General features: G+C 42.4%; 1 protein-coding gene across 1 annotated transcript; it reads right to left on the bottom strand.

Annotated features, from left to right (window-relative positions):
• Window positions 1–165: 165 nt before the first annotated feature.
• RHEX (regulator of hemoglobinization and erythroid cell expansion) lies at window positions 166–23,905 on the bottom strand. Its single transcript, XM_065937322.1, has 7 exons — window positions 23,836–23,905; window positions 21,494–21,587; window positions 4,173–4,376; window positions 3,851–3,951; window positions 2,686–2,829; window positions 1,345–1,409; window positions 166–871 (listed from the first exon to the last, which is right to left on the bottom strand). The coding sequence occupies exons 3-7, from the start codon at window positions 4,181–4,183 to the stop codon at window positions 671–673; spliced, it is 522 nt and encodes a 173-aa protein (XP_065793394.1). The 5' UTR covers window positions 4,184–4,376; window positions 21,494–21,587; window positions 23,836–23,905; the 3' UTR covers window positions 166–670.
• Window positions 23,906–27,853: the final 3,948 nt, after the last annotated feature.

Here is a 27,853-nt window from a genome sequence, read left to right as displayed (position 1 = left end):
CAGATAAGCTATTCTTAATTAGGTTAAGAAAGTGTTCTTTTGCTACCAAAATTGGTAGTACAAAAGTAAAAACAATAGCAACCACAAACCAAGAATAGATATTGAATTTTATTGGATTGAATTTAGAAAGTTTTTTTTTAATGACATAAAGATGGCTCTGTCATCTTTAATTCCTAAGAATTAGCAGATTCAAAGGTGAAATAGTGGTGAGCCTTCCAAGTGCACTATTTAAAGTTCTGAGGGCAGAGCAGGCTTACTCAGCAAGATACAACACTCAAAAAGGAACGGCATGCAAGGTTAGGCCAGAGGAAAAGAGGAACTGGTGGTTGCTATTTATTTAAAATTTTTAAGGAAGCTGTTTATTCCCAATAATTGAAGAGATCAGAGAGGCATTTAATCATTAGACTGTCAAACAGAACTCTACTACAGCTGATTAAAATTTTTAAAAAAATTTTTATGGAGAAAGATTTAATCACTTTCTCTACTGATATGCTCCGATGTTTTCATGAAACCTGAAAGTTCTTTCTGATCTGAATCTTTCTTGCTGAGATACAGGCTTGTTTTTTCCTCCTATGCCTCATCTTAAAAAAAAACCCAAAAAACAGTAATTTCCCTATAAAGTAAGTGCAAGAATTCATAAGGAACTGCACCCCATTAAAAAGCCCAGGATTCACATGACCACTTGAGAGTATTCCACTGGTTCAGAGACAGCAGGGTTCACGAAAGTCCAGAAATTGGGCTTGTGGCTCTTTGGCTTGACATTGACATAATCTGTGGCTTCCTTTATGTTCTCATAGTCCAGGACAGAGTCATTTCTTCGATCTCCAGGGGCTGCAAAGACTACTTGTGTGTAGTTCACATCCTTGGTGACCTTAGGGGGGGAAAGCAAAGAAATTTGGGTCAAAATTCCTACCACGTTTGGAGAAGGTACTCAACTCAAAGAGGCTTGCCCTGGGCCAGATGGGAAAGAACCTGGGTCCCAGGTAGCCGTGTCTGAGAGCAGGGTCAAGGCAATGAGAGAGACTGCTCCTTGTACCTGTGGGAATGAATGGCTTAAGGAAGAAAAATGTGAAGACTCTCCAAGTGAGGTCGGGACTCAGGGTGGACTTTGGCCAGTAACTGGGACGTGGGGAGAAGGGGGTTTCCTGTGAGCACCTTCATTTTTAGAGCCCACTCAGACCCGCTTTGTCTGGACGCTCTGTGCTGTTGGTACAGGCCTGTGAGTGAAAACCCGACCACCCTCACCGAAGGCTGCTATAATGACTTGGTGGCCCTCCTTCCTTGCCCCCGTCTCTGCAGCCCAGGTGACCCCAGACTGCTGGGGTCACTAGGGGTGTCCCTTACCTGGCAGGTGGTGGGAGGTGAGCTGTCTGAGCTGTCAGAGCTATCTGAGGACGTGTCACTGTCATCTAGGGAAAAACAGAAATTGTTCTTCTTCTAAAGGCAGCCAGAGGGTGTTTAGAGAGTATAGAGGCAATGGAAGGAAGCATGAGACAAAGACAGAAGCAGAGCCAGCATCTCAAGTGGAGTGGGGAAGAGGGACCAGTGTCCCCCAGAGAGAAGAGAGGAATGGAGCAGAGAAAGTGGAAACCTCTGGAAATGGCCAGGAACATATCCAAGAGTCCAGGCCCTGCTGTATTTCCAGCTCCATCTAAAAGTAAATACCAAGCCCGCAAGGCTGCCCTGTGCTTGAGAAAGACTGGCTGCTGGAAGGGGAGTAAGGGGGGTGTGCTGAGCCACTATGGCCCAAGGCAAACAAATCTGGCCCCAGAAATCACAGGCACAACTTCTAATCTAAGCCTGTCACTAACTCCAGGCAGATTACATTTCTCTTTGTGCCCTGGTCTTGTCCCCTGTGACAGAGAGGGTTGGACGAGGATCTCTGATGTCCCTGCCAACCACCGAGTCTCTGATTGCAGCCAGGCTTCAGGGAAGCTTTGGGATCAAGGGTCATGGTGAGGCCAGTGCCTCTCCACTTCCTCTGAAACCCTGAGATCATGCAAGTGGCATCTTCTGGGTCCCTCATGCATTGAAGCCTTATCTTGGTGCTGAGGAAGCCTGACAACCAGATTTCTCTAACGAAAAGATAAAATTCAGAAGGATGGGGCAAACTTAAATCAACCAAAAGATAAGCAGTGAAAAGGGCAATCTCTGGTGAGTGAATGTCTTGCTGCGGAAGCAGCAGTTTGCACTGTGTGAAGAGTGGCCTGGCAGGTCTCTCAAGTGGGGAGAGAGAGAAAACAGCAAGAGTGTGGTGTTCCTGTTGGTCCCCTTGCTGGAGGGGGATATAGATGTGAACCGTCACCAAGACTCAGGTTTATTAAAATGCCCAGATCCCATGGCTGGGAGCAGACAGATGTGGTTGAAATCTGGGCTCTAGCTAATGGCGGGCCGAAGAAAAGATACCATCGTGTCACAGAGACAGGAGCAGAGACAGCACCCAAGCCTGCGAGGGAGCCAGGAAAGAGCTAAGGCCTACACAAACCCACTGCCGTCTGCCCCGCCAGATAGGACAGGACGGGTGGCCTTCTGAAAGCAGCGGCCTGGCTTGGCCTGCACTGGGGAGGCTGTGAGGAATCCTCCAGCTCGCAGTTGGGGCAGGAAGATGGGCTGCTGCAAAGAGGTTCCCCGGGTCCAGACACAACAGCAGCAGCTATGGCACGTTCCCCTCGCAGTAGCACTCACGCTGGTAGCGGGGCTCGGGCACCAGGACGTTCCTCTCCGCCCGAGTCTCCTTCCTCTCCTTGGCAGCAGGCGGGCAGCAGTGAGCTGGACTAACGCTGGGGGCCTGGGACCTGGCCCCTTTCAATATGCGCTCATTTTCCTTGGCTGCCGGGGACAGGGCAAGAGTCAAAAGTGGATGTTCTCCTGGCCAGGCACATCCTGCATCTGTGAGCACAGCTCTACCAAGGGAACACTCATCAGACAGCTCAGCCCTCCCCTGCTCAGGACCCTGCAGCGCCCCTGGCCTCACAGGGAGTAAAAGCTCCAGTCCAAGCCGAAGGCCTCCCGCCCCCTCCCCCTTCCTGCAGCACCTCCGCTCCATCCCTCTGGGCCCCTCTGCTTCCGCCAGGATGAGTAAATCCCCTAGTTTATGGACTTTTTAGGTGTGACTCACTTCCTCACTTCCCTCAGGGTTAGACTCAAATGTTGGTGTCTCGGGGATGCTGACCCCCATCCCGTTCATATCTCCCTGCCTTGCTTCATTTCTCTCTACACTTACCCTGACCTGACACACATTTTACTTGTTTGTTTGTCGTCTGCATTACCCACGAATGCAAGGTCATAATGGCACGGATTTTTATTTTGATTCCTGTTGTACTGGATAAATGAATGAATGACGAGAGAAGCTTAGACTTACATCATCCTGCTCTATCCCTTGTCTTAGCACAGCCCAAGCAGTGTTATTTTACTTCCCCTAATTATAATGTCTTCCTCAGACACAACATCCTGTCTTTCACTGCAAATCAGCTCAGAAATTTAAGTTCATATCTTAGTCTAACCATACTCCTTTCTGTTGTAATTCAAGGCCATTTCTACACGTCTCTTGGCGGTGATGAAGGAAATTTACTACGCTCGGGTTAAGTGAGCCCAGCCTCAAGAGCATCGCAGAAGCTTGTCTCTAGGCAGGAGGTCTGGGTAGCAAAAGGACTCTCAGCCTTCATTCCCAAGCACAGATGGGCTGGGTCAGAGTGAGATAACCCACTTAAGAGGTTGGTGGAGTGAGGGGACACCTGGCTAGCGATTCCTCAAGTAGGATTTCAAGTGATATTTGGGGGCTCATCTTGCTGTGGGCTTGGGAATGGTCCCTGAGGGGGACCAGGAAGGAAGAGAACGCTGAGCCAGTTACCCATGTGCCTGCTGAGCAGGTAGTTGATGACTGCGAGGAGACAGGCCTGCAGGATCAGCGACACCACTGCGATCACGATTCCATGCCAGACCTCCATGACCCTGTTGGGAAATGAGGAAATCGGGTGAGAGATTCTGGAGGTGCTGAGACAGCTGCAAACCAATCCCTGCCCCAAGCCAGGGGCAGCCTGCAGGTACTGCTGTTGTGGCTTGAGTCCCTTCCCTGTTTAAAGGGAAGGCTTCAGGACCCGGGGAGGGTGCTGTGCGCAGGAAGTGATGTTCCCTTCACGGGAACCTGAGCCGGCTCTCCCCAGACCACTCACTGAGCTAGCATGACAAGCTCCTGGAGGGCCGCCGCGGGTGGCGAGTGGGGCGCGGGCTCTCTCTGGCACCTTGTCTCCACGCAGCACCCCCGGCAGGACGGCCCTGGAGACCTGCAGATGCGAGGCAGTGTGTCAGAGCTCTTGGGCAGTCTCTACAGGTGGGAGGTCGTCGCCTTTCCTCTCCCCAGATTCCAGTTTCTGAATCTACAAAACAGGCAGTAACAGGATTAGCACCTGCCAGCCCCAGGGCTGAGCCCCCCGCAGCCTGGCCCTCCGAGCTGATCCACACAAGCCTAGGACCTAGATGTCACGGCCCTCCTCTTATAAGGAGCCACGTGAGGCCCAGAGGGCTGAGGGACATGTCTGAGGCCCTCCAGTCAAACCTGGTTTGAGCTCTACATCCAGGCCCACACTCCCCAACATTCTGTCTCTTCTCCAGAGCCTTGCCTGCTGCTGGAAGCACAGAGCAGTCCCGCAGGAGCGAATACACTGGGAGAGATTGTGACGCACACCAGTGTCTCACACACACACACACACACACACACGTGCACCCACACTGCTGAAAGGAAATAAATTAGGAGTTTGGGATTAGCAGATACAAACTACTATATATAAAACAGATTTTAAAAAAACAACCAAGGTCCTACTATATAGTACAGGGAATTATATTTAATAACCTGTAATAAACCATGATTAAAAGGAATCATTTTGCTATACTCCAGAAACTAACACAATTTTGTAAATCAACTATACTTCAATTAAAAAAAATTTTTTTTAGTGTCAAAAATAAGGACCACAGTGCTGAATAAGGAGTGTATTATAAAACAAAGCCAAGATGGTTTCAAAGTTTTCAAAATGATCTTTACTTAGCACAAAATGGGCCACATGATGGCCCACTGTCCTGCTGCAGACGATAAATGTTGAAAAGCCTTTTAATGCCGATAAAGCTTATTTTCTCAATCAGGGTTTCCAAGTGTTAAAGAGTAGTGTGGAAAGCCCTGCCTTTTTTACTTCTATCTGTAGTTCTGCACTGGGTGGGCCTGTCCAAGATCCAGCTTGGAATAAGTTTGGAGAGAGAGGAGGCAATAACCGAGGAGGGAGTCTGAGAGGTTTGCCCCCACTGCCTCTCCAGGGCCGGGTGTTGGCCAGCTGGAAGCTGCCAGAGAGAAAAAACTACTTTCTCTTCTACATCCTTTACCAACCAACAAGCCAGTCTTCGGGAACAACTTTTTTTGTGTGAGGTCGAAAGTTGGGAGCAGACTTCCCTGGTGGTCCAGTGGTTAAAGAGGTCGCCTACCAGTGCAGGAGACGCAGAAGATCCCACGTGCTGCAGGGCAACTAAGCCCACGTGCCTCAACTACGGACCCCCAGAGCGCCAGGGTCCGTGTGTCCCCACGACTGAGCCCACACACCGCGACCAGGGAAGCCGGCACACCTGGAGCCCTGCTCCAGCAAGAGAAGCCCCCGTGGTGAGGAGCCCACACACCGTAACCAGAGAGGAGCCCCTGCTTGCTGCAGCCAGAGAAAGCCCACACGCAGCAGCGGAGACCCAGCGCCGCCAGAAAGAAAGAAACCAGGAGAAAAACGGGATGCCAATTTAGGCATCATACTTAGCTTAAGTCACCTCTTTCTGACATAATAAGTTCTGATACATACTAAAATCTAGGCACTTTTCCCAAAGGAACCTAACTCTATCCACTCTTTACTTTTCAAGTTAAATGAGCAAAGTATACCTAACATCATCACCCTTAAAGAATGCTATTTAATTTGATTTTATAAAGATGGATTCAGCGTCCAGACATGACCTGGACCTTCTTCATTATGTATAGATTCAGTATATGAGATGCGTCGGGAAGATGGAAAGTGGGAACATTCTAAGAGGGAGAGATCCACCCCACCTCACTTCATCCGAAAACCCACCACCCTGGTGCCGAGGACACCAGAAGGTCACCTCTGGAAAAGGAGCCTCCTGTGGTTCCTTCTGCAGGAGTGTTGCATTAACTCACTTTTGTCATGGCATGAATGGGTCACTGGGAGCAGGGGGTGGAAACTGCTCCAGATGGCAAGCCAAGTGAGAGGGGACCCGAGGAAACTACCTACCCCCTCCTTTACACATGGACATCACCAGATGGTCAGTATCAAAATCATATTGATTATGTTCTTTGCAGCCAAGGATGGAAAAGCTCTAGACAGTTAGCAAAAACAAGACCAGGAGTTGACTGTGGCTCAGATCATTAGCTCCTTATTGCAAAACTCAGGCTCAAACTGAAGAAAGTAGGGAAAACCACTAAGCCATTTAGGGATAACCTAAATCAAATCCCTTATGATTATACAGTGGAGATGATAAATAGATTCAAGGGATTAGATCTGGTAGACAGAGTGCCTGAAGAACTAAAGACAGCAGTTTGTAACATTGTACAGGAGGTGATGACCAAAATCATCCTGAAGAAAAAGAAATGCAAGAAAGCAAAGTGATTGTCCGAGGAGGCCTTACAAGTAGCTGAGAAAAGAAGAGAGGCAAAGGAGAAAGGGAAAGATTTACCCAACTGAGTGCAGATTTCCAGAGCATAGCAAGGAGAGATAAGAAAGCCTTCTTAAGTGAGCAATGTAAAGAAATAGAGAAAAACAATAGAATGGACACGACTAGAGAGCTCTTCAAGAAAATTAGAGATATAAAGGGAACACTTCATGCAAAGATAGGCACAATAAAGGACAGAAACAGCAACGACCTAACAGAAGCAGTAGAGATTTTTTAAAGGTGGCAAGAATACACAGAAGAACTGTACTAAAAAGCTCTTCAGTTCATTTCAGTCGCTCAGTCGTGTCTGATTCTTTGCAACCCCATGGACTGCGGCACACCAGGCCTCCCTGTCCATCACCAACTCCCAGAGTTTACTCAAACTCATGTCCATTGATTCAGTGATGCCATCCAACCATCTTATCCACTGCCGTCCCCTTCAATCTTTCCCAGCATCAGGGTCTTTTCCAATGAGTCAGTTCTTTGCATCAGGTGGCCAAAGTATTGGAGCTTCAGCATGAGTCCTTCCAATGAATATTCAGAACTGATTTCCTTTAGGATGGACTGGTTTGGTCTCCTTGCAGTCCAAGGGACTCTCAAGAGTCTTCTCCAACACCACACTTCAAAAGCATCAATTCTTCAGTGCTCAACTTTCTTTATAGTCTATCTCTCACATCCATACATAGCTACTGGAAAAACCATAGCTTGGATTAGATGGACCTTTGTTGACAAAGTAATGTCTCTGCTTTTTAACATGCTGTCTATGTTGTTCATAGCTTTTCTTCCAAGGAGCAAGCGTCTTTTAATTTCATGGCTGCAGTTACCATCTGCAGTGATTTTGGAGCCCCCCAAAATAAAGTCTCTCACTGTTACCATTCTTTCCCCATCTATTTGTCATGAAGTGATGGGACCAGATGCCATGATCTTAGTTTTCTGAATGTTGAGTTTTAAACCAACTTTTTCACTCTCCTCTTTCACTTTCATCAAGAGGCTCTTTAGTTCTTCTTCACTTTCTGCCCTAAGGGTGGTGTCATCTGCATATCTGAGGTTATTGATATTTCTCCCAGCAATTGATTTCAGCTTGTGCTTCTTCCAGTCCAACATTTCTCATGATGTACTCTGCATATAAATTAAATAAGCAGGGTGACAATATACAGCCTTGACATACTCCTTTCCCAATTTGGAACCAGTCTGTTGTTTCATGTCTAGTTCTAACTGTTGCTTCTTGACCTGCAAATAGATTTCTCAGGAGGCAGGTTAGGTGGTCTGGTATTTCCATCTCTTGAAGAAGTTTCCACAGTTTAATAACCCAGATAACCATGATTGTGTTGTCACTTACCTAGAGTCAGATATCCTAGAGTGTGAAATCAAGTGGGCCTTAGAAATCATTACTATGAACAAAAGTAGTGGAGATTACGGAATTCCAGCTGAGCTACTTCAAATCCTAAAAGATGATGCTGTGAAAGTGCTGCACTTGTTATGCCAGCAAATTTGGAAAACTCAGCAGTGGCCACAGGACTAGAAAGGTCAGTTTTCATTCCAATCCCAAAGAAAGGTAATGCCAAAGAATGTTCAAATTGCACTCATTTTCAAATTGAACTGTACAATTGTACAATTGATGAGTGCACATCCCAGCAAGATTATGCTCAAAATCCTTCAAGCTAGACTTCAGCAATATGTGAACCAAGAACTTCCAAAAGTACAAGTTGGATTTAGGAAAGGTAGAGGAACCAGAGATCAAATTACCAGCATGTGCTGGATCATAGAAAAAGCAAGGGAATTCCAAAAATATCATCTGATTTATTGGCTATTCTAAAGCCTTTGACTGTGCAGATCATAATAAACTATGGAATATTCTTAATGAGATGGAAATACCAGACCACATTACCTGCCTCCTGAGAAACCTAAGGACAAGAAGCAACAGGTAGAACTAGACATGGATTAATGGACTAGTTCAAAATTGGGAAAGGAGTACAACAAGGCTGTATATTGTCACTCTGCTTATTCAACTTATTTAACATCATGTGAAATGCTGGGCTAGATGAATCACAAACTGGAATTAAGATTGCCGAGAGAAATATCAACAACCTCAGATATGCAGATAATGGCAGAAAGTGAAGAGGAACTAAAGAGCCTGTTGATGAACGTGACAGAGGAGCATGAAAAAGCTGACTTAAAACTCAACACTCGAAAAACAAAGATGATGGCATCCGGTCCTATCACTTCATGGCAAATAGATGGGGAAAATATGGAAACAGTGTCAGATTTTAATTTTCTTGAGCTCCAAAATCAATGCAGATGGTGACTGCAGCCACAAAATTCAAAGACAGTTGCTCCTTGGAAGAATAGTTTGACAAACCTAGCCAGTGTATTAAAAGGCAGAGACATCACTTTGCTGACAAAGGTCTGTACGGTCAAAGCTATGTTTTTTATAGTAGTCATGTATGAATGTGAGAGTCAGACCATAGAGAAAGCTGAGCACCAAAAAATTGATGTTTTTGAACTGTGGTGCTGGAGAATACTCTTGAGAGTCCCTTGAACTGCAAGGAGATCCAGTCAGTCAATCCTAAAGGAAATCAGTCCTGAATATTCACTGGAAGGACTGATGCTAAATGTGAAGCTCCTATACTTTGGCCACCTGATGTGAAGAACTAACTCACTGGAAAAGACCCTGATTCTGGGAAAAACTGAAGGCAGGAGGAGAAGGGATTGACAGAGGATGAGATGGTTGGATGGCATCACTGACTTGATGGACATGAGTATAAGCAAACTCAGGGAGATAGTGATGGACAGGGAGGCCTGGCGTGCTGCTGTTCATGGGGTCGCAAACTGTTGGGCACGACTTAGCAACTGAACAGTAACAACAACCCCTCCCCTAAGTCCCAGGACACATGGATAGACAACCCAGTACTCCCCAGTGATCAGCTAACTCTAGGGAGAAAGTTCAGTCAAAAGTGACATGCACAGGATAAAATTTGCAGAGCCAGGAGGCTGGAAATAAAACACCAAAGTGATGAAGTGAGTATGGGATTATTCATAAAAACAATGATATTGAAAAATTAGTTGACTTGATTGAAGAAAGGGAATAGATATATTTTAAATGCCTGACCTAGTCTTACTTTGGATAAGCCCTACTTAAATTTCAACAGATACCGATTTCTCAAGCAAATTTCTCAAGGAAGTATGTTAGTCACTCAGTCGTGTCTCTTTGTGACCCCATGGACTGTAGCCCACCAGGCTCCTCTGTTCATGGAATTCTCCAGGCAAGAATACTGGAGTGGGTTGCCATTTCCTTCTCCTTCTCAAGGAAATTTCAGTACTAATCCTGATTTCTGGGGCAGATGCAAAAAAGATGATTGGATGTTACCAGGAGAGCTTCATTGAATCACAAGAAAAGCATGGAAATCATGGAAAAGGGCTAGAGACAAAGCCAGTATGCCAGGAAATCAACAGTGTTTCTTTTTAAAGGGCGCTCTTACGCTTTAGGAATGCTGACCTCATATTAAATGGCTCATTTGTCTTTAATTACAGAAGTTATTCTGCTTCTTCCATTGAAGGAGATGGTAGGGATACCACCAGGGCTGTATTCTGAAATCATGCTCTAAGTTTTCGTTTTTTAAATGAAAACTCTGTTTATTATTTTTTAATATTTTTAAACTCTTTATTAAAAATCAAACAACTAATAGGTATTTGAAATATAAAAAATTAGGAGTGCAAATAAGCAAAGCATTTCATAAAATGAACTCAAATTTCATTCGTAAAATTGTCTTTATATTTTCACAAATATATGCACTTTGTATGTGTATGGAAATATTTGTATACACTATCTTTTTGAAACAAGGCATCATATTGAGTAGTTCGGAGAAGGCAATTGCACCCCACTCCAGTGCTCTTGCCTGGAAAATCCCATGGACGGAGAAGCCTTGTAGGCTACAGTCCATGGAGTCGCAAACAGTCGAACACGACTGAGCGAATTCACTTTCACTTTTCACTTTCACGCATTGGAGAAGGAAATGGCAACCCACTCCAGTGTTATTGCCTGGAGAATCCCAGGGATGGGGGAGCCTGGTGGGCTGCCGTCTATGGGGTAGCGCAGAGTAGGACACGACTGAAGCGACGTAGCAGCAGCAGCAGCGCTGAGTAGTTACTTTTCCTCTTTGCTTAATACATCATAAACTTGTTTCCAGATCAGGAAAATCTCCATTAAAAAGCCCCAATCTGGGTGCTCACAGGCCCAATTTGACACCTAGATGATTTTATTTGATAAGGTACTTTAAAGATTTGTATGTGGATGCCCTGAGGAAGGTCATGTACTTTTCAGTCCTGACTGATCCCTGAAGGCATTTGAGTTTGCCACCTTCAGTTTTATGGCATCATTGAAAATGACTAGTATTCTACTTTACCAGTATTTCTTACTACTCTGGACATTCAGAGCCAACAGCTCCTTGTCTAAAACTGCTTTTGCACTGCCTGGGAGACCACCAGTAACAGAGGTAACAGGCCAGAATGACCCCACACATTTCCAAATGTCTCCCTAAGGCAGTCACTTTTGCCCCAGCTGAGGATCACTGCGTTAGATAAACGTTACATTATGTTAAAAGCATTATCTTATTGGGTCTTTTTGTTCAGAACAATATTGCCTACACTTCTTCCTTTCATTTTAATATATTATGAGCATCTTACTAGCTAAACAACACACTATAACTGTGTCGTCAATATATAAGATAAAGGTCAACATGGATCCAAGTTCTGTTCCCTTCTAGGTGTGAATTATTGAACTTCTCAGTGTCTCAGTTTCTGTACCTGTTAAATGGGGTTAATGATATTATATCCCTCACAGAGTTCTTGTGAGGGCTTGGGAAGTTATGTTTGTAAAGACCTAAATACAGTGGCAGACATGTGGAAAGCACTCAATAATTATTAGGTATCATTCAACCCTAAAACCCTGCACCAAGATGGTGACTAGAGTGGCACTATAAATATTCGGTCTGTCTATTTTTGGAAGCTTATACATTCGATTTTGAGTACAGTTTGAAGATAAAATCTTGGCAGGATGAGGTATGAAAATGATGACAGATGTCATTATTTAAGTGGCTAATGGCCCCTAACCGCAATGAGCAGGTTGTTCCTTGGGGGCTAATTGCAGATTGCTGATCAGACAGTCGGCAGAAACATCTGCTCATTTGTGTACGCACCTCAAACAACCGGGAAATGAGCAATTTGAAGTAATTAAGTTGTGAAAAAAATGCCTGGACCGTGTGAGAGTTCAGTATGCTTTGTTCCATCATCAAAATGTGACTGTCCTGCCCTCTTTCAGGTTTGAATACCCAGCCGCTCGTTAATGCAGTGTTCTGCCAACTGCCTGCAAACCACAGGTCAGCAGAGGGCTGAGAGCATTTCTTCTGTTTTCTTCGAACCGGGTGGAAACCCTGAGTTAAGACTGGATTCCATTGTCTTATTTCCCCCTCTCCTGCTAAAGGAGCTCTCTCGTGGCCTTTCTAAAAGGTACAGCATAACAAAAGAGATGAAATAATAAAAACACACCTTTTCCTGTCTGATGCCATGCTTTCTTTGGATAGATATATTCAGAAAGAACACAACAGAAGATGATTTATGTAAACATCATATGAATTAAAGTAATAATCAATATTGCTAAGATGACTTGATCAATCTTTTAAAATTAAGTAGCTTTAATAATGGATAAGCAATGAAGACCTACTGTATAGCAAAAAATAAGTAGCTTTAAAGATTTTTTTATAAAGTGTTTATAAAAAGATTTTTTGGAAATTTTCATTAATTTATTGTCTTTAAAATGAAGAATTTGAGCTCTAAGAGAACAATACAGGGAGATGAGAGCCAGGCTCCTCCTCCTGGCTCAGTCACTTGCTACCTGTGTGACCTGGGACAGGTAGAAATCCTTTCTAGGCCCAGCACTTGTAATACTCCTAAGGCTCTTTCTGGCCCTTAACATTCTGTTCTTTAAAGATGGAAGGACAGTAGGGGAAAAGAAAGTGTAGTTGGATGGAAATGGAGTATTTTGAAAGAAAAGAATACATATTTCTATTTTATATCATTCAGTCTCCTTCACTCTACTAGATTTTTGTCCTCTAACTGAATATGCAATTTTGAATAATCAAGAAAAGGACAAAAATAAATAAGCCAAACTAATAATAGCTATAACCACATAAACAGAGGAGGCCAAAAATTGTGAAATTTCTGACATTTTTTGTGTGTGTGAAATATCAATATAATTATCGATTTCCTAGAAAAATGTAGATTAGTGAAATGAACTCCATAAAGCACAGAAAACTTAAACAGACTAAAAGCAACAAAGCAAAATAACAAGAAAGAAGTTTGGGATCCAAGTTTGGTACCTCTTGAGCAGCTAAAGGCAGAGAACTTGGAGTCAGACAGTCTGGCTTCACATCACAGCTCATCCTCTGCGTGAGTTGGGTCTAATTATTTAAACTCTCAAAGCCTCTGTTTTCTTACTTGTAAGATAAAATCAATAATCACTAATTCTCAGGGTTTGATTAGATGAGCATAAACAATACCCACTTCTGCAGATGAAATAAGATGAGGTATATAAGTTATTCTAGCTTTTGTCACATAGTAATAAGCATCCAATAAATGACAACTATTATTATTTGAAATTAAAAGCAGTATAAAAACTATCTATTCAAAATCTACATCCAGATAGTGTTACAAATGATTTTTTGAAATTTTAAGGAACGTAGGGCACAGAAAAAAATGGAAAGCTCTCCAGGCTCATCTCATTTATGAATACAGAGGTAAATACCTGACTATATCAAAAGTTACTCCACCTTGCTTACAGTTTCCTTCATTATGCAAAAGCTTTTAAGTTTCATTAGGTCCCATTTGTTTATTTTTGCTTTTGTTTCCATTATTCTGGGATGTGGGTCATAGAGGATCCTGCTGTGATTTATGTCAGAGAGTGTTTTGCATATGTTTTCCTCTAGGAGTTTTATAGTTTCTGGTCTTACATTTTAATCTTTAATCCATTTTGAGTTTATTTTTGTATGGTGTTAGAAAGTGTTCTAGTTTCATTCTTTTACATGTTGTTGACCAGTTTTCCCAGCACCACTTGTTAAAGAGATTGTCTTCTTTCCTTTGTATATTCTTGCCTCCTTTGTCAAAGATAAGCTGTCCATAGGTGTGTGGATTTATCTCTGGGCTTTCTATTTTGTTCCACTGATCTATGTTTCTGGCTTTGTGCAAGTACCATACTGTCTTGATGACTGTAGCTTTGAAGTATAGTCTGAAGTCAGGCAGGTTGTTTCCTCCAGTTCTGTTCTTCTTTCTCAAGATTGCTTTGACTATTCAAGGTTTTCTGTATTTCCATACAAATTGTGAAATTATTTGTTCTAATTCTTTGAAAAATACCGTTGGTAGCTTGATAAGGATTGCATTGAATCTATAGATTGCTTTGGGTAGTATACTCATTTTCACTATATATTGATTCTTTCAATCTATGAACATGGTACATTTCTCCATCTATTTGTGTCCGCTTTGATTTCTTTCATCAGTGTTTTATAGTTTTTTATAAAAAAACTTTTCAGTGTCCTATAGTTTATAGGTCTTTTGTTTCTTTAAGTGTAGTTTATACCTAACTACGGTTTATAGTTTATAGTTTCTTTAGGTATAGTTTATATGTCTTTTGTTTCTTTAGGTAAATTTATTCCTAAGTATTTTATTCTTTTCATTGCAATGGTTAATGGAATTGATTCCTTAATTTCTCTTTCTGTTTTCTCATCATTAGTGTATAGGAATGCAAGGGATTTCTGTGTATGATTAATTTTATATCCTGTTACTTTACTATATTTATTGATTAGCTCTAATAATTTTCTGGTGGTGTCTTTAGGGTTTTCTAAGTAGAGGATCATGTTATCTGTAAACAGTGAGAGTTTTACTTCTTCTTTTTCAATCTGTATTCCTTTTATTTCTTTTTCTTCTCTGATTGCTGTGACTAAAACTTCCAAAACTATGTTGAATAGTAGTGGTGAGAGTGGGCACCTTTGTCTTGTTCCTGACTTTAGGGGAAAGCTTTCCATTTTTCACCATTGAAGATGATGTTTGCTGTGGGTTTGTCATAAATGACTTTTATTATGTTGAGGTATGTTCCTTCTATGCCTGCTTTTGAACAATGAAGGAAACTATATGCAAGGTGAAAAGACAGTCTTCAGAATAGGAGAAAATAATAGCAAACAAAACAACTGACAAAGAATTAATCTAAAAAATATACAAGCAGTTCATGCAGCTCAATTCCAGAAAAATAAATGACCCAGTAAAAAAAAATGGGCTAAAGAACTAAACAGACATTTCTCCAAAGAAGACATACAGATGGCTAACAAACACATGAAAAGATGCTCAATATCACTCATTATCAGAGAAATGCAAATCAAAACCACAATGAGGTACCATCTCATGCCAGTCAAAATGGCTGTTGTCAAAAAGTCTACAAGCAATAAATACTGGAGAGGATGTGGAGAATAGGGAACCCTCTTACACTGTTGATGGGAATGCAAACTAGTACAGCCACTGTGGAGAACAGTGTGAAGATTCCTTTAAAAACTGGAAATAGATCTGCCATACGACCCAGCAATCCCAGTGCTGGGCATACACACCGAGGAAACCAGAATTGAAAGAGACATGTGTACCCCAATGTTCATTGCAGCACTGTTTACAATAGCTAGGACATGGAAGCAACCTAGATGTCCACTGGCAGATGAATGGATAAGAAAGCCGTGTTACACGTACAATGGAATATTACTCAGCCATCAAAAAAGGCATTTGAATCAATTCTAATGAGGTGGATGAAACTGGAGCTTATTACACAGAGTGAAGTAAGCCAGAAAGAAAAACACCAATACAGTACATATGGAATTTAGAAAGATGGTAATGATGACCCTATATGTGAGACAGCAAAAGAGACATTGATATAAAGAACAGGCTTTAGGACTCTGTGAGAGAAGGCGAGGGTGGGATGATTTGAGAGAATAGCATTGAAACATGTATATTACCATATGTGAAATATATCACCAGTCCAAGTTCGATGCATGAAAGAGGGCACTCAAAACCAACGCACTGGGGTGACCCAGAGGGATGGGATGGGATGGGAGGAGGGGGTTTCAGGATGGGGGACACATGTTCACCCGTGGCTGAGTCATGTCAATGTATGGCAAAAACCACTACAATATTGTAAAGCAGTTAGCCTCCAATTAAAATAAATTAATTAAATTATAAAAAATAAGTTACTACAGGGAAATCAAGCTCCCTAACTTCCGACTCTACTACAAATCTACAGTAATCAGGGGGCTTCCCTGATAGTTCAGTTGGTAAAGAATCTGCCTGCAATGCAGGAGACCCCGGTTCAATTCCTGGGTCGGGAAGATCCCCTGGAGAAGGGATAGGCTACCCACTTCAGTATTCTTGAACTTCCCTGGTGGCTCAGCTGGTAAAGAATCTGCCTGCAATGCGGGAGACCTGGGTTTGATCCCTAGGTTGGGAAGATTCCCTAGAGAAGAGAAAGGCTACCCACATCAATATTCTGGCCTAGAGAATTCCATGGACTGTATAGTCCATGGGGTCGCAGAGTCGGACAGAGCTGAGCGACTTTCACAGTAATCAGGTCAGTATAGTACAGTCACAAAAACAGACATAAAGATCAGTGGAACAGGATAGGAAGTCCAGAGATAAACTCACACACATAAGGTTAACTAATCTATGACGGAGGAGACAAGAGTATACAATGAAGAAAAGACAGACTCTTCAATAAGTGGTGCTGGGAAAACTGGACAGCTGCATGTAAAAGAATGAAATTAGAACACTTCCTAACACCATACACAAAAATAAACTCAAAATGAATTAAAAACCTAATTGTAAGTTCTGATACCATAAAACTTTTAGAGAAAAACATAGGCATATGAAAATAAAAACAAAAATAAACAAGTGCGATCTAGTCAAACTTAGCTTTTGCACAGCAAAGGAAATCATAAAATGAGAAACCAACCCTCAGAATGGGAGAAAATGTTTGCAAATGAAGTGACCCACAACAGATATATCTCTAAAAATACACAAACAACTCAAGTAACTCAATACCAAAAAAAACCCACAACTCAACACAAAAAGTGAGCACAAGCTCTAAATACACATTTCTCCAGAGAAGACATCCAGATGGCCAAAAAGCTCATGAAGAGATGCTCAACATCATTAAGAGAAACGCAGATCAAACTATAATGAGCTATCACCTCACACAGGTCAGAATGGCCATCATCAAAAAAATCTACAAGCAATACATGATGGGAAAGCGTGGAGAAAAGGAAACCCTCCTACACTGTTAGTGGGAATGTAAATTGGTACAACCACTATGGAGAACAGTATGGAAGTTTCTTAAAACACTAAAAATAGAGCTACCACATGATCCAGCAATCCCACTCCTTGGAATACATCCAGACAGGACCATAATTTGAAAACATACATACAGCCTAATATTCACTGCAGCACTATTTACAATAGCCAAGCATGGAAGCAGCCTAAGTGTCCGCCGACCGTCCACAGAGGAATGCAGAAAGAAAGTGTGGTGCGTATATACAATACAATATTACTCGGCCGTAAAGGAGAAAGAAACAATGCCATCTGCAGCAACATGGATGGACCTACAAATTATCACACTGAGAGAAGGAAGTCAGGCAGAGATATTGCTTATACGTGGAATAAAAAAAGATGGTACAAATGAACTTATTTACAAAACAGAAACAGTCACAGATATAGAAAACAATCTTACGGTTATGAGAGGGAGGGGAGGGAGAGACAACTGAAAGACTGAGATAGACAAATACACACTTTGTGCTGTGTGCTCATCACCCAGTCACGTCCAACTCTTTGTGACCCCATGGACTGCAACCCACCAGGTTCCTCCGTCCATGGGATTCTCTAGGCAAGAATACTGGAGTGGGTTGCCATGCCCTTCTCCAGAGGATCTTCCTGACCCAGGGATTGAACCCACATCTCCTACAGTTCCTGCATCACAAGCAGTTTCTCTAACGCTGAGCAACTGGGGAAGCCTTACACATATACATATATCCACTCTTTTATATATTCTTTTTCTATATAGGTCATTACAGAGTATTGAGAAGTGTTCCCTGTGCTATACAGTAGATTCTTATTAGTTATCTATTTTACATATAGTAGTGTGTATATGGGGCACAGTGGTAAAGAAACCATCTGCCAGTGCAGAAACTGCAGGAGATGTGGGTTTGATCCCTGGGTCAGGACGATTCCCTGGAGAAGGGCATGGAAACCCACTCAAGTGTTTTTGCCTGGAGAATCCCACAAACAGAGGGGCCTGGTGGGCTACAGTCTATAGGGTCACAAAGAGTCAGACAGGACTGAAGCGACTTAGCATGCACACATATGAACATGTGTAACTGATTCTCTTTGCCGTACACCTGAAACTAACACAACATTGTAAACAAGCTATACTCCAATAAAAACTAAAAAAATTTTAAGTTACTCCAGGGATATCCAGGAGATTAATTATTACAATAATGAAAGCTAAGGTTGAGTGTTTTCCCTGTGGCTTTTATCTTCTTGCTCTATAAGAACAGACATTATCACCATTTTCTAGGTGAGGACACCGCGGTTATCCAAGAAGTGAGCAACTTGCCCTTGTGCCCCCACTGGAAGAGTCTTTTTAATTGAAGCTCATTTGACTCAAAAGTCTAAGCCGTGATCATTTAAGGAACTGCCTTTTATATACTATAAATACATGGATAAATAAAAAATTTTAAACTATGATCTCAGTAAAATGCCAAAAATCATTTGATAAAACTGAATACTTATTCATTAATACTATTTTTAATTAAACGCTTTAGCTTGTATTGGAGTATAGCCAATTAACAACGTTATGAGAGTTTCAGGTGGACAGCAAAGGTACCCAGTCATACGTATACATGCATCTATTGTCCCTCAAACTGTCTCCCATTCAGGCTGCCACATAACACTCTGTGCTTTTCATCCATTGAAAATATAGCACTGTGTACTTGCCCATCCCCAACTCCCTTTCCCTCATTTCTTTAAGTTCTTAAAATTCAAATGTGAGGATTGCTTCTTACTCTAATAAAGAATATCCCTTCTATACCAGCAATCAACATCTTACCAAATGGTAAAATGTTTTAGCCATTATTTGAGAATGAAGATGGCTACTATAACCATTTTAAAAAATTAATCATGGAAATTCTACTTCCTGGAAGTTCTTCCAATCTATAAAAATAATAATGAATATTTATTGAGCAGGCTGTCTGTGGCTGACACTTTTACATATGTCTATTCATCTGATTCTCACAACTACCTAGGAGGGAGGTACTATTATTTTTACTTCCATTTTACGGAGGACAGAGCTCAGATACAGAGAAGTTAAATAAGTTGGCCCAGATAATGAGAAGAGTTAATGAGGCTTTGTGCCCAGGCAGGCTGGTGCTGGAGCCTCAGCTAATAACTTATGCATGAAAGAAATGGAGCAAGGAAAAGTAAGGTTTATCCTTATTTGCAAAAGATGTGATTTTATACCTAGGAATCCCCAAAGAATCAATTGAAAAACTAGTGAAATTAATGAGACTGCTCAGGAAGTCCTAAGGGCATGACAAATATTCTAAAATTACCAGCCATTCTTTCTATTTTTCTAGTAATAGAAAATAGAATTGGGGGCAGGGGGGACAAGGAGCCTTATCAACCATCACAACAGATATAGCTAAGAATAACTTTAATCATAAGAAAGTTATTTTGTAGAAAATTCTAGAAATTTACCGAGAAACCTAAAAGACTTAAACTAATAGACATCTGATGTTTCAGATTGGGAAGTTAGAAGACTAAAAAATTGCTTCAAAATTGATTTATTGGTCCAATATAACTCCAATCAAAATAAGAGTGAGAATTTTTTAAGCTTCAAAATTATTCAAAAATTTATTAGGAAAAAATAATAACAATCCAGAAAGGTTGGAACATATTCGAAAAGGAATTGTAACAAGGTGGGTTCCAGACAAACCACTTTTAAAAAGTAGTGTAGACCTGTAAAATTATGTTTAGGAAAAATTAATCTAGGGAAAGAGTCTTCAGTGAAAAATTACTAGACAGTTATATTTAGCTCATACTTTATTGTATATATGTAGTATACAATATATAATATGATTACAACTCTGTAAAAAAGTGAATATAAAAAAAATAAATATTTTTAAAGAAAGAAAACTCTAGGTCATTAAAAAAAATTATGTCTATTAGTTTAGCAATAACTTCTACCCCTCAATTCCCATGATTTTGTTCATAAAATTCAGAATAATTCATTGACAATAATTTTGCATATTAAATATAAATTTTCTCACAAATATACATTTATGGAAATTAAATTGGGGAATCTCTTTAAATGTGCTTTCTTCAAAATGGGGAAATGGAAGAAAATATACCTAAATATTAAAAGTTAAGTACTGAAATGTTGTGGATGATTTTTTCCAATCAGGAAAAAAAATGTATTTTAAGAGTATGAAAACAAATCCAGAAATTCTGAGTAGCTTAAATTAGCATGAGACCAAATTTATCTACATAAATGTTTTATTTACATCTAAATTCTATCTCACCATGTTAATAGAACATTGAGATAATAAGTTAAATGTCTGAATTTCAATGAGTCAAATATTTATTGAGTGGTCTGTGTGTGGTCCTGGATGAAATACCCTTGGCCATGAAAAAGGGGAGAATGCTATCTGAACATCCAAGAACTCAGGTTGTACTTGGAAAATCAAGACATTAAGGTGTAAAAAAAAATCAACAAGCACAAGAAATGCCACGATGAAGCATGATGGATTGTCAGAAGATGTGTGTAATGTGTAATGTTTTAGAAGAATAAGAGATCCTTATGCAATAGAATCTTCATAGAAGAGCCACTGAGAAGGATGGATGGGTGGAAAGTGGAGAGCACAGTACTCCAGCTAAAGCTATCTGCCAGCTCTGGCTGCAGAGGACAGCTTTAATGTAATTGCTTGTCTGCAACAAAGTTCACTGTAGCTCGACCACATGGCAATAAGAGGAAACAGGGTAAAGCTGGGAATGCTGCCCGGCAACCCTACAAGTAAGGGCAAGAAAACGGTGAGAAACAAAGACTGGGGATCCTAGCTCTGGCCTTCCTAGCTATGATTGCTTTCTGTCTTCTGGTCCCAGAATTTTATGGGGAAAGTGAAGATGTCATTTGTTTCATTTTAATTCAAGTTGTGTGCTTCCCATATGCCAGCATCATGTAAAACATTTTGAATAAATTATCTTGTTTAACCCTCAAAATAAGAACCTTATGAAGTAGCTACTATGGCTGTCCCCATTTTGCATAGGACAGAATCAGGCTTTAATTCCCTGTGGAGCGGAAAGAATTCAAACCCAGGCTGTTTGAGGCCACAGCCTTCACCACACTACACAGGGTATTTAAGAAACTTAGCTGAGTGCTTGGCATATAAAGGTGTACAACAGTGGGTGATCCTTAGACCAGAAAGAGGATTCAAGCCCTATAAGCTGGCTTACCTATATAAATGCACCCATTCCCACAGGGCCCTCACTCATGATTTTCAGATGGGAGGTGTAACAATCCGATGAACAAAGCTGTATGGTCCTGGGAGATCCTTGGTCCTATGAGTGTCCCTCTGTCCAGGCACCAGGGAACAGAGAAGGTCTAAGCACCCAGCTGTGGGAAGGGAGGAAGCAGGACCTGACAAACACCACGGAGAAGACAACAACCGTTAGTTACCTCTGTCCTGCGTATCAGAGAAATCGTCCCTAGATTTGCTTCAGCTCTGGTCACCATGGTAGTAGGGACCTCACCCTAGGCAGCTGGGACACATCTGGAATGTGAAATGAAAACCTTGGTCAACATTCTGGCTCAACTTTCTAGACTCAACTACCTTGGACACCTTGCTTCCTCTGTCTGAGCCTCGGTTTCCCTGTCTAGAAACTGAAGGGGATGAGTTAAACAGATTTTGTTCTGACATTTTATTGTTTTAGAATTCCATTAGTCTAAAGTGACATAGAGGATAAGACTCAAATTCACAAGAAACAGCAACTATGAGTCTCAACCAGCTAAGCCACATATCCAGTCACACAGCTTTATAGGTGCAGGCACTTCCAATTTTTAGGAAGAAAACAAGTCATCCTAAATTTCTGATTAGTAATTTGATGGAAAGCCTTTTTACAAACAATTACTTGAGATGATTGCAATTTAGTGCCAAGACCAAATCAACAAGACAATTGCAAGCAACTTAAGCAGTATTCAGAAGTCATTTTGCTAGTTCTGCAAAGTTTCAGGTAAATTGGAGGGGCCAGCCAACAAAATTTTATAGAATTGACTAACTAGATTTTAGAGAAACTAAACACCTCCTACAGGTTATGCTCAGTTTGTGAGCACTTTAGTGGCTGGAACAAAGGTCTAGTCCATACTTAGCTCCACGATTCCTGACACAATATTTAGACTCTAAATTTTAGAGGCAATGTATGGGGAAAAGCACTTTGAATTAATAACATTCTGTACGCATTGCAATTCAGTCTGTTTCCATGTAATAAATACTGTTTAAGCTTGGTGGAGAGTGGGGCACTTAATGTCCCTGAGCCTAACTGCCCTTCTCCATTAATCAGAAAGCCAAAGGCCTCTCTCACAGGATTTGCCAAGAGGAATAAGTGAGACCATGCACTTCCAGCACTGTTCCTGCCTCACCGCTGGGTCTCAGGGGCACGGGCATACCTCCTATTCTGTTCAGTAGGACGTCATGCTCAGAAGGGCCCCATGATGGGCCCAGTGCTCTGCCGTTGCCCTCTTTAAATTCCTAATAATTTTTTAAAGAGGGACCCCAGATGTTTATTTGCACTGGCCTCTGCCAAATATGCAGCTGACCCTACTCAAGGCGTTGTACTGGGTAGGGTTGTCGAAGCCCACACAACAAGGCCCATGCAAGGACAAGAGCAGGATCCCAATTACCACGTCTTCCTTGAGTGCCTAGCCTACATTCCAGAGCTCCCTGGGCTGTAGAGACGATGGAGAGAGGCCTGCCCTAAAAACACTCTTCTGTGCTGAAGTTCTCTAGAAGAGCTTTCTGTCACCAACTTCAGTCAAATCACTCAACACCTTTGTGCCTCAGTTTTCTCAATCGTAAAGAGAAACTATGAATAGCACATATATTTTCAGAGTTGTTGTGAAGATTGAATGAATTAATCTACATATTGCTTTTAAAGCAGTTCCAAGACATAGGAAGCTCTATGTAAGGGTCAACTATTATATTTTGCTGTCATTGTTGCTGGCTTTTCTTTGCCTGAATGTTTGCAAGGCTCTTCCTGGTCTGGGTGTTTGCATGGCTTTTTTCTTTGACAGCATACATTTTCTCATTCTCATTCATAACATTTTTAAACTGCCAGACTGGTTTGTTTCCCTCAAAACATCCCAGTTCTTTGCAACTCGGAATGAGTCTTAAGGGAAAAACTCACGTAGCGGGATATTCTCCGTGATCTGGTTCACAGATGACTTGAGAAGAGTAATTAATTTATAGCTACTATTGCTGGAGCACTGGGGTGGGCACTAAATGTCCATCATCTGTGATCCTCATAGCATTACTGTATCATGGCTGGTTTTATACCCATTTTGTAGATGAGGAAATTGAGGCTTGTAAACATTCTGCAAAGTTCTTTGGATCTGGTTCTTCCTGCCTCCAAAGTCACCTTCCAGCTGGAGCCCTGAAGGCTGCTGCTGCTATTGCCAACAGATCTCAGGTCTCAGGAGCAAGAGGGTAATTAATGTCCAGGGACCTCCCTGGCGATCCAGCGGTTAAGACTCCATGCTCCCAATGCACAGGTTCAATCGCTGGCTGGGGAACTAAGATCCCACACGCCTCCGGGTGCGGTCAAAAAGAGAGGGACACTGATGTCTGTGAAGTGCACAGTGCCAAATCTTAAGCTCACTCCAAGAGGATGGCAATTGAATTCCACACCCTGGCATCCCAGCACGTAAACAAAGAATCCACTATGAAACTTGAGTACATTTACATTCACAAACAGACACACACCCCTTAAACTAATTTTAAATCCTACTGCCCAGACAATACTTACCCCCAGGTCTATGAGAAAGGTCTGATCCCAGTCTGTGTTTCAGCGGTGTCCTGATGGAAACATCTCCCTCACCACCCCCCAGCCCCACCCGGAAGCTTGTCAGTCACTGGAGGTCAGTCGCCAATGTTTCATCATTTCCAACGGGGCGGGGGCATGCTACTCAAAGATAATCATCTAGCTCGGTTGAGAAAAGCGGGGTGAAGCAACAGATAACACCTCCTATCTCTCTTGGCAGGGCTCTGCCCTTCTGCTCCACGCAGTTTATGTCTGTGGAGAGTAGCAGTCTCGTTCCCTCTGTGTGAACACAAATTTAAATACCACGAATACACGCGTGGCCTGGTGGAGTGGAAAGGGCTCTGCAGGAGGAGTCAGGAGGCCTGGGTTCAAGGCCCAGCTCTGGCACTCATTTGCTTGTATGAACTTGGACGAATCACTTTCCCACCAGCAAGCTCATGTTCTTCCTTTATGAAATGAAGGAGTGGGTCTCTACAAATTGGCAAAGGTCCCTCCCCACTTGCTTCACCTCCGAAACTGTGTATGCCGTGGCCATGGGTTATTTGAGAGTGTGTGTATGGGATGTAGGCAACTGATAAGGATGGTTTTAAGCACTTTGCCGTTAAATACTGAATGGGGCCCACCTGAGACGGCTGGGGCAGTTTGTAAGACAGACAGTGCCAGGAAGGGAAGCAAGGTTGACTGCAGGCTTTGGGTGTGGGGTCTCAGGCTAAACCTCCGAGATCTAAACTGAGGACTGAAGAACAGGAGGAGGATAAAATGACCCTGATGTGAAATAAAGAAAGCCGAACTTTGTAGGCTTCTGTGATGACACCTCCCTGCTCTGGACAAGATAAGCAGTGTGGAATAAGGGCTCCTGAATCAGATATATTCAGATTTTGAAAACTGGCTCAGTTACCTGATAGCTGAGTGACTTGGGAAAAGTTACTTAACCTCTCTGAGTCTCAGTTTTTTCACAGGTTAATAATAATTTTTTAAATTTCATAAGGTTTTTTAAAGTTAATACAAATACAAATACATAGGCAAAGTACTTAACAGATGCTCTTTTCTCTGGTAAACAGCTCATCATGCTCAGTTGTATCCGATTCTTTACGACCCCATGGACTATAGCCCGCCAGGCTCCTCTGTCCATTGGATTCTCCAGGCAAGAACGCTGGAGTGGGCTGCCATTTCCTCCTCCAGAGGATCTTTCCAACCCAGGGATCAACCCCACACCTCCTGTATCTCCCGCATTGCAGAAGGATTCTTTACCTACTTTGCAACTGGGGAAGCCCCCAGGTAAACAACATATAGTAGCTATTAATATTTATGTTTTTATTCTTTAAAGTTAAAAATCCACCTCTCGGGCTAAGCCCTGCCCAGTGTTTTCTGATGTACTGTGTACATCGGAAATGTATTATCAGTTCACTGTGGAAATATGTCTGCAGCTACAGTTTTCTTTTCTTTCATAGCTATGTTAAGAATTATTTTTGTTTGATCACTAAGTTGTGTCTCATTCTTTCATGACTCCGTGGACTGTAGCCACCAGGCTCCTCTGAACATGAGATTTCTCAAGCAAGAACACTGGAGTGGGTTGCCATTTCCTTCTCCAGGGGATCTTCCCCACCCAGGCACCCAGCCACCAGGGAAGCCATAGGAAGCAACATTCTTACTCAAAGTTGAGGAATGCATGGGCATGCTGGAAGCTTTGCAGAATAACTTCCTAACTGGCTTTTCCACACCCTTCAGGTTCATCCTTACACTGTCAACAAACAGCTTTCTGCTCCTGGTACTTAACTCTAGCTACAGTTAACCTACAGGAATCAAGCCAAGATTTTTGACTCATTAATGCTGTTTTCTCTTTTATCTGAACCCAGGGTAGATGTGTCAGCATGCAGGGCTGTGCAGGATTCACTCTGCTCTGCTTTTCTCTGTGGACTGTTCTTGGACCAGAGCCTTCCATGATGCAACTCCAAGGCTCACAGTTCCATGTAGCCGGGTGTCCCTGGGTGTGAATCCACGTGCCAGTGCAGAGGACGTGGCTTCCATCCTTGGTCGGGGAAGATTCCACTTGCTGTGGAGCAATGAAGCGCATGCGTTACAACCACGGGGCCCACGTGCGGCAACTACTGAAGCCCACGCAGCGGGAGCCTGTGCCTGGGAGAAGAGAGGCCACCACGCTGAGAAGCACGCTCCACTCCCCAGGGCTGGAGAAGGCCTGCAGGCCGTAGTGAAGACCCAGCACAAATGTAAGTACAGAAATAAAACATATTTTAAAAAATGCAGTTGTTAAGGGTCTCTGAACTTGACATATCGTGATCTTCTGTGTGTGTGCTCTCACTGGGATATTCTTGTAACAGCAGAAAATCTACTTGACTTGGACATCAGTGACTTGAAGATCAGAGGCCTTTGACCTCTCTGGGCTACCATTTCTTCATATACATTTGCAAGGAGTTTTGATTAGATCATCCATGACTCTGCTCTAAATCCAGGGTCTATGTATGACGCAGAGGCAGGAGATAGATGGACCCCAGGCCGAACAGTTTCTCCCCTGTGGACAGAAATTTCATAAAGGCAGAAACTCTGTAAAAGCAGGATGATGAAGGAGGCTGGACCCTGCCTAGATAAGAGATATAGATCACGTATTACTCATTTTCGAAGTTAACGAGAACTCCCTGACTACACATGCGCAGAAAGGCTACTTGGAAGTCAAAAAGGGAGGGAGCATAATAAGTGGTGTTGTAAGTAAGTGATGTCAGGCCTCTTTGCTAGAATCCATCTTGGCTATGAGATGTGTGTGCACGTGTGGGAAGACCTTGAGATAAACCAGACATGGACTCAGAACCAGCAAAGCAAGGTGACTGGTCAAAACAAACCTGGAAGAAATGTCCCATGAAAGTGATTCAATTGCCATGATGGTGCGACTCTCCCTCTGAGCCGGCTCTCGAGTCTATTCACATAGACTATACCATTGTTCCTTCAAATAAACAATTAATTTTTTTCACTACTTTCTGTCTCTACATGGAAATTCGTTTCTACACAGCTGATGGGCCAGGGCCTTGCCGCTGGCCTCTGACTCCGGTGGACTAGTGGCTGAGATTCAGCACTCTTCCTGCTGTTTTCTGGCCTCCATCTCTGGACAGAAATCGAAGCTCTGCTTTAAGCAGCTGCAGGCCAAGTCCACCTAGGATCAACTCTACCATATCCCTGGTCACCAGAACTCTGCCTGCTTCTAGGAGGTGTTCAAGCAGTGTTTGTGGCCATGTAAGTGAGTGAATGCATTTAAGCACTCTGTTCCTTATACATACCCAGAGTTTGCCCACACCTCACTGCCTAACTACATATAAATACTTGCTGAAGATGAGATAATGATTTTCTCACAAAAGCCCTCAGCCTGTTCCTTTCCAGAGGTCATGGTCAGTGGAGTTCTGCTGGAGCTTCTTGGGAGATCCATATCCAAGCCCCTATCTGCTGAGCTCCATGTGATACGGTCCTCCTCACTCTGTTTTGAGCTGACATCTTTAAAGGCAGGACTCAAGAGGAGATCAGACAGTGATAAATGAAGCTATAACATCTGTAACATCAACAGGAAGCTATTTCTGATAGCTTATCACCTGGTGGAGAAGGAGCGGCTGATGGAGGTCGATAACTCACTTTCACCTCCCACCCCTTACACATTTTGTAAGACCACATCCCTCCCAGGTCCTATTGCCCTTACACGAAGCCTCCAGTATTTATGGGCTGCAAGTCTCACAGAGAACATAGCTACTTTCTGCAGGAAGGTCAATTATCTCTCCCCATTTTTAAGGGAGAAAAAATGGTGGGTCAAGATTAAGGAATTTTTCTAAAATCTTTTTTATTCTCAGTTTATTTTTATTTTTTGATTAAGGCGTTCTTTGAAAGAGGAAAAATGCTTGTTTCAATCATCCTTATACCATTTTGCATGATGCTTTTCTGGCATACTTGTGGGTTTTTTGAAACAGTTTCCCAAATTGTTTTCCACATTATGACAAATGAGCTTTTA

The sequence above is a fragment of the Muntiacus reevesi genome, chromosome 5 (assembly GCF_963930625.1).
Source record: "Muntiacus reevesi chromosome 5, mMunRee1.1, whole genome shotgun sequence".
NCBI lineage: Eukaryota > Metazoa > Chordata > Mammalia > Artiodactyla > Cervidae > Muntiacus > Muntiacus reevesi.
This window is presented reverse-complemented; position numbering and strand designations above follow the sequence as displayed.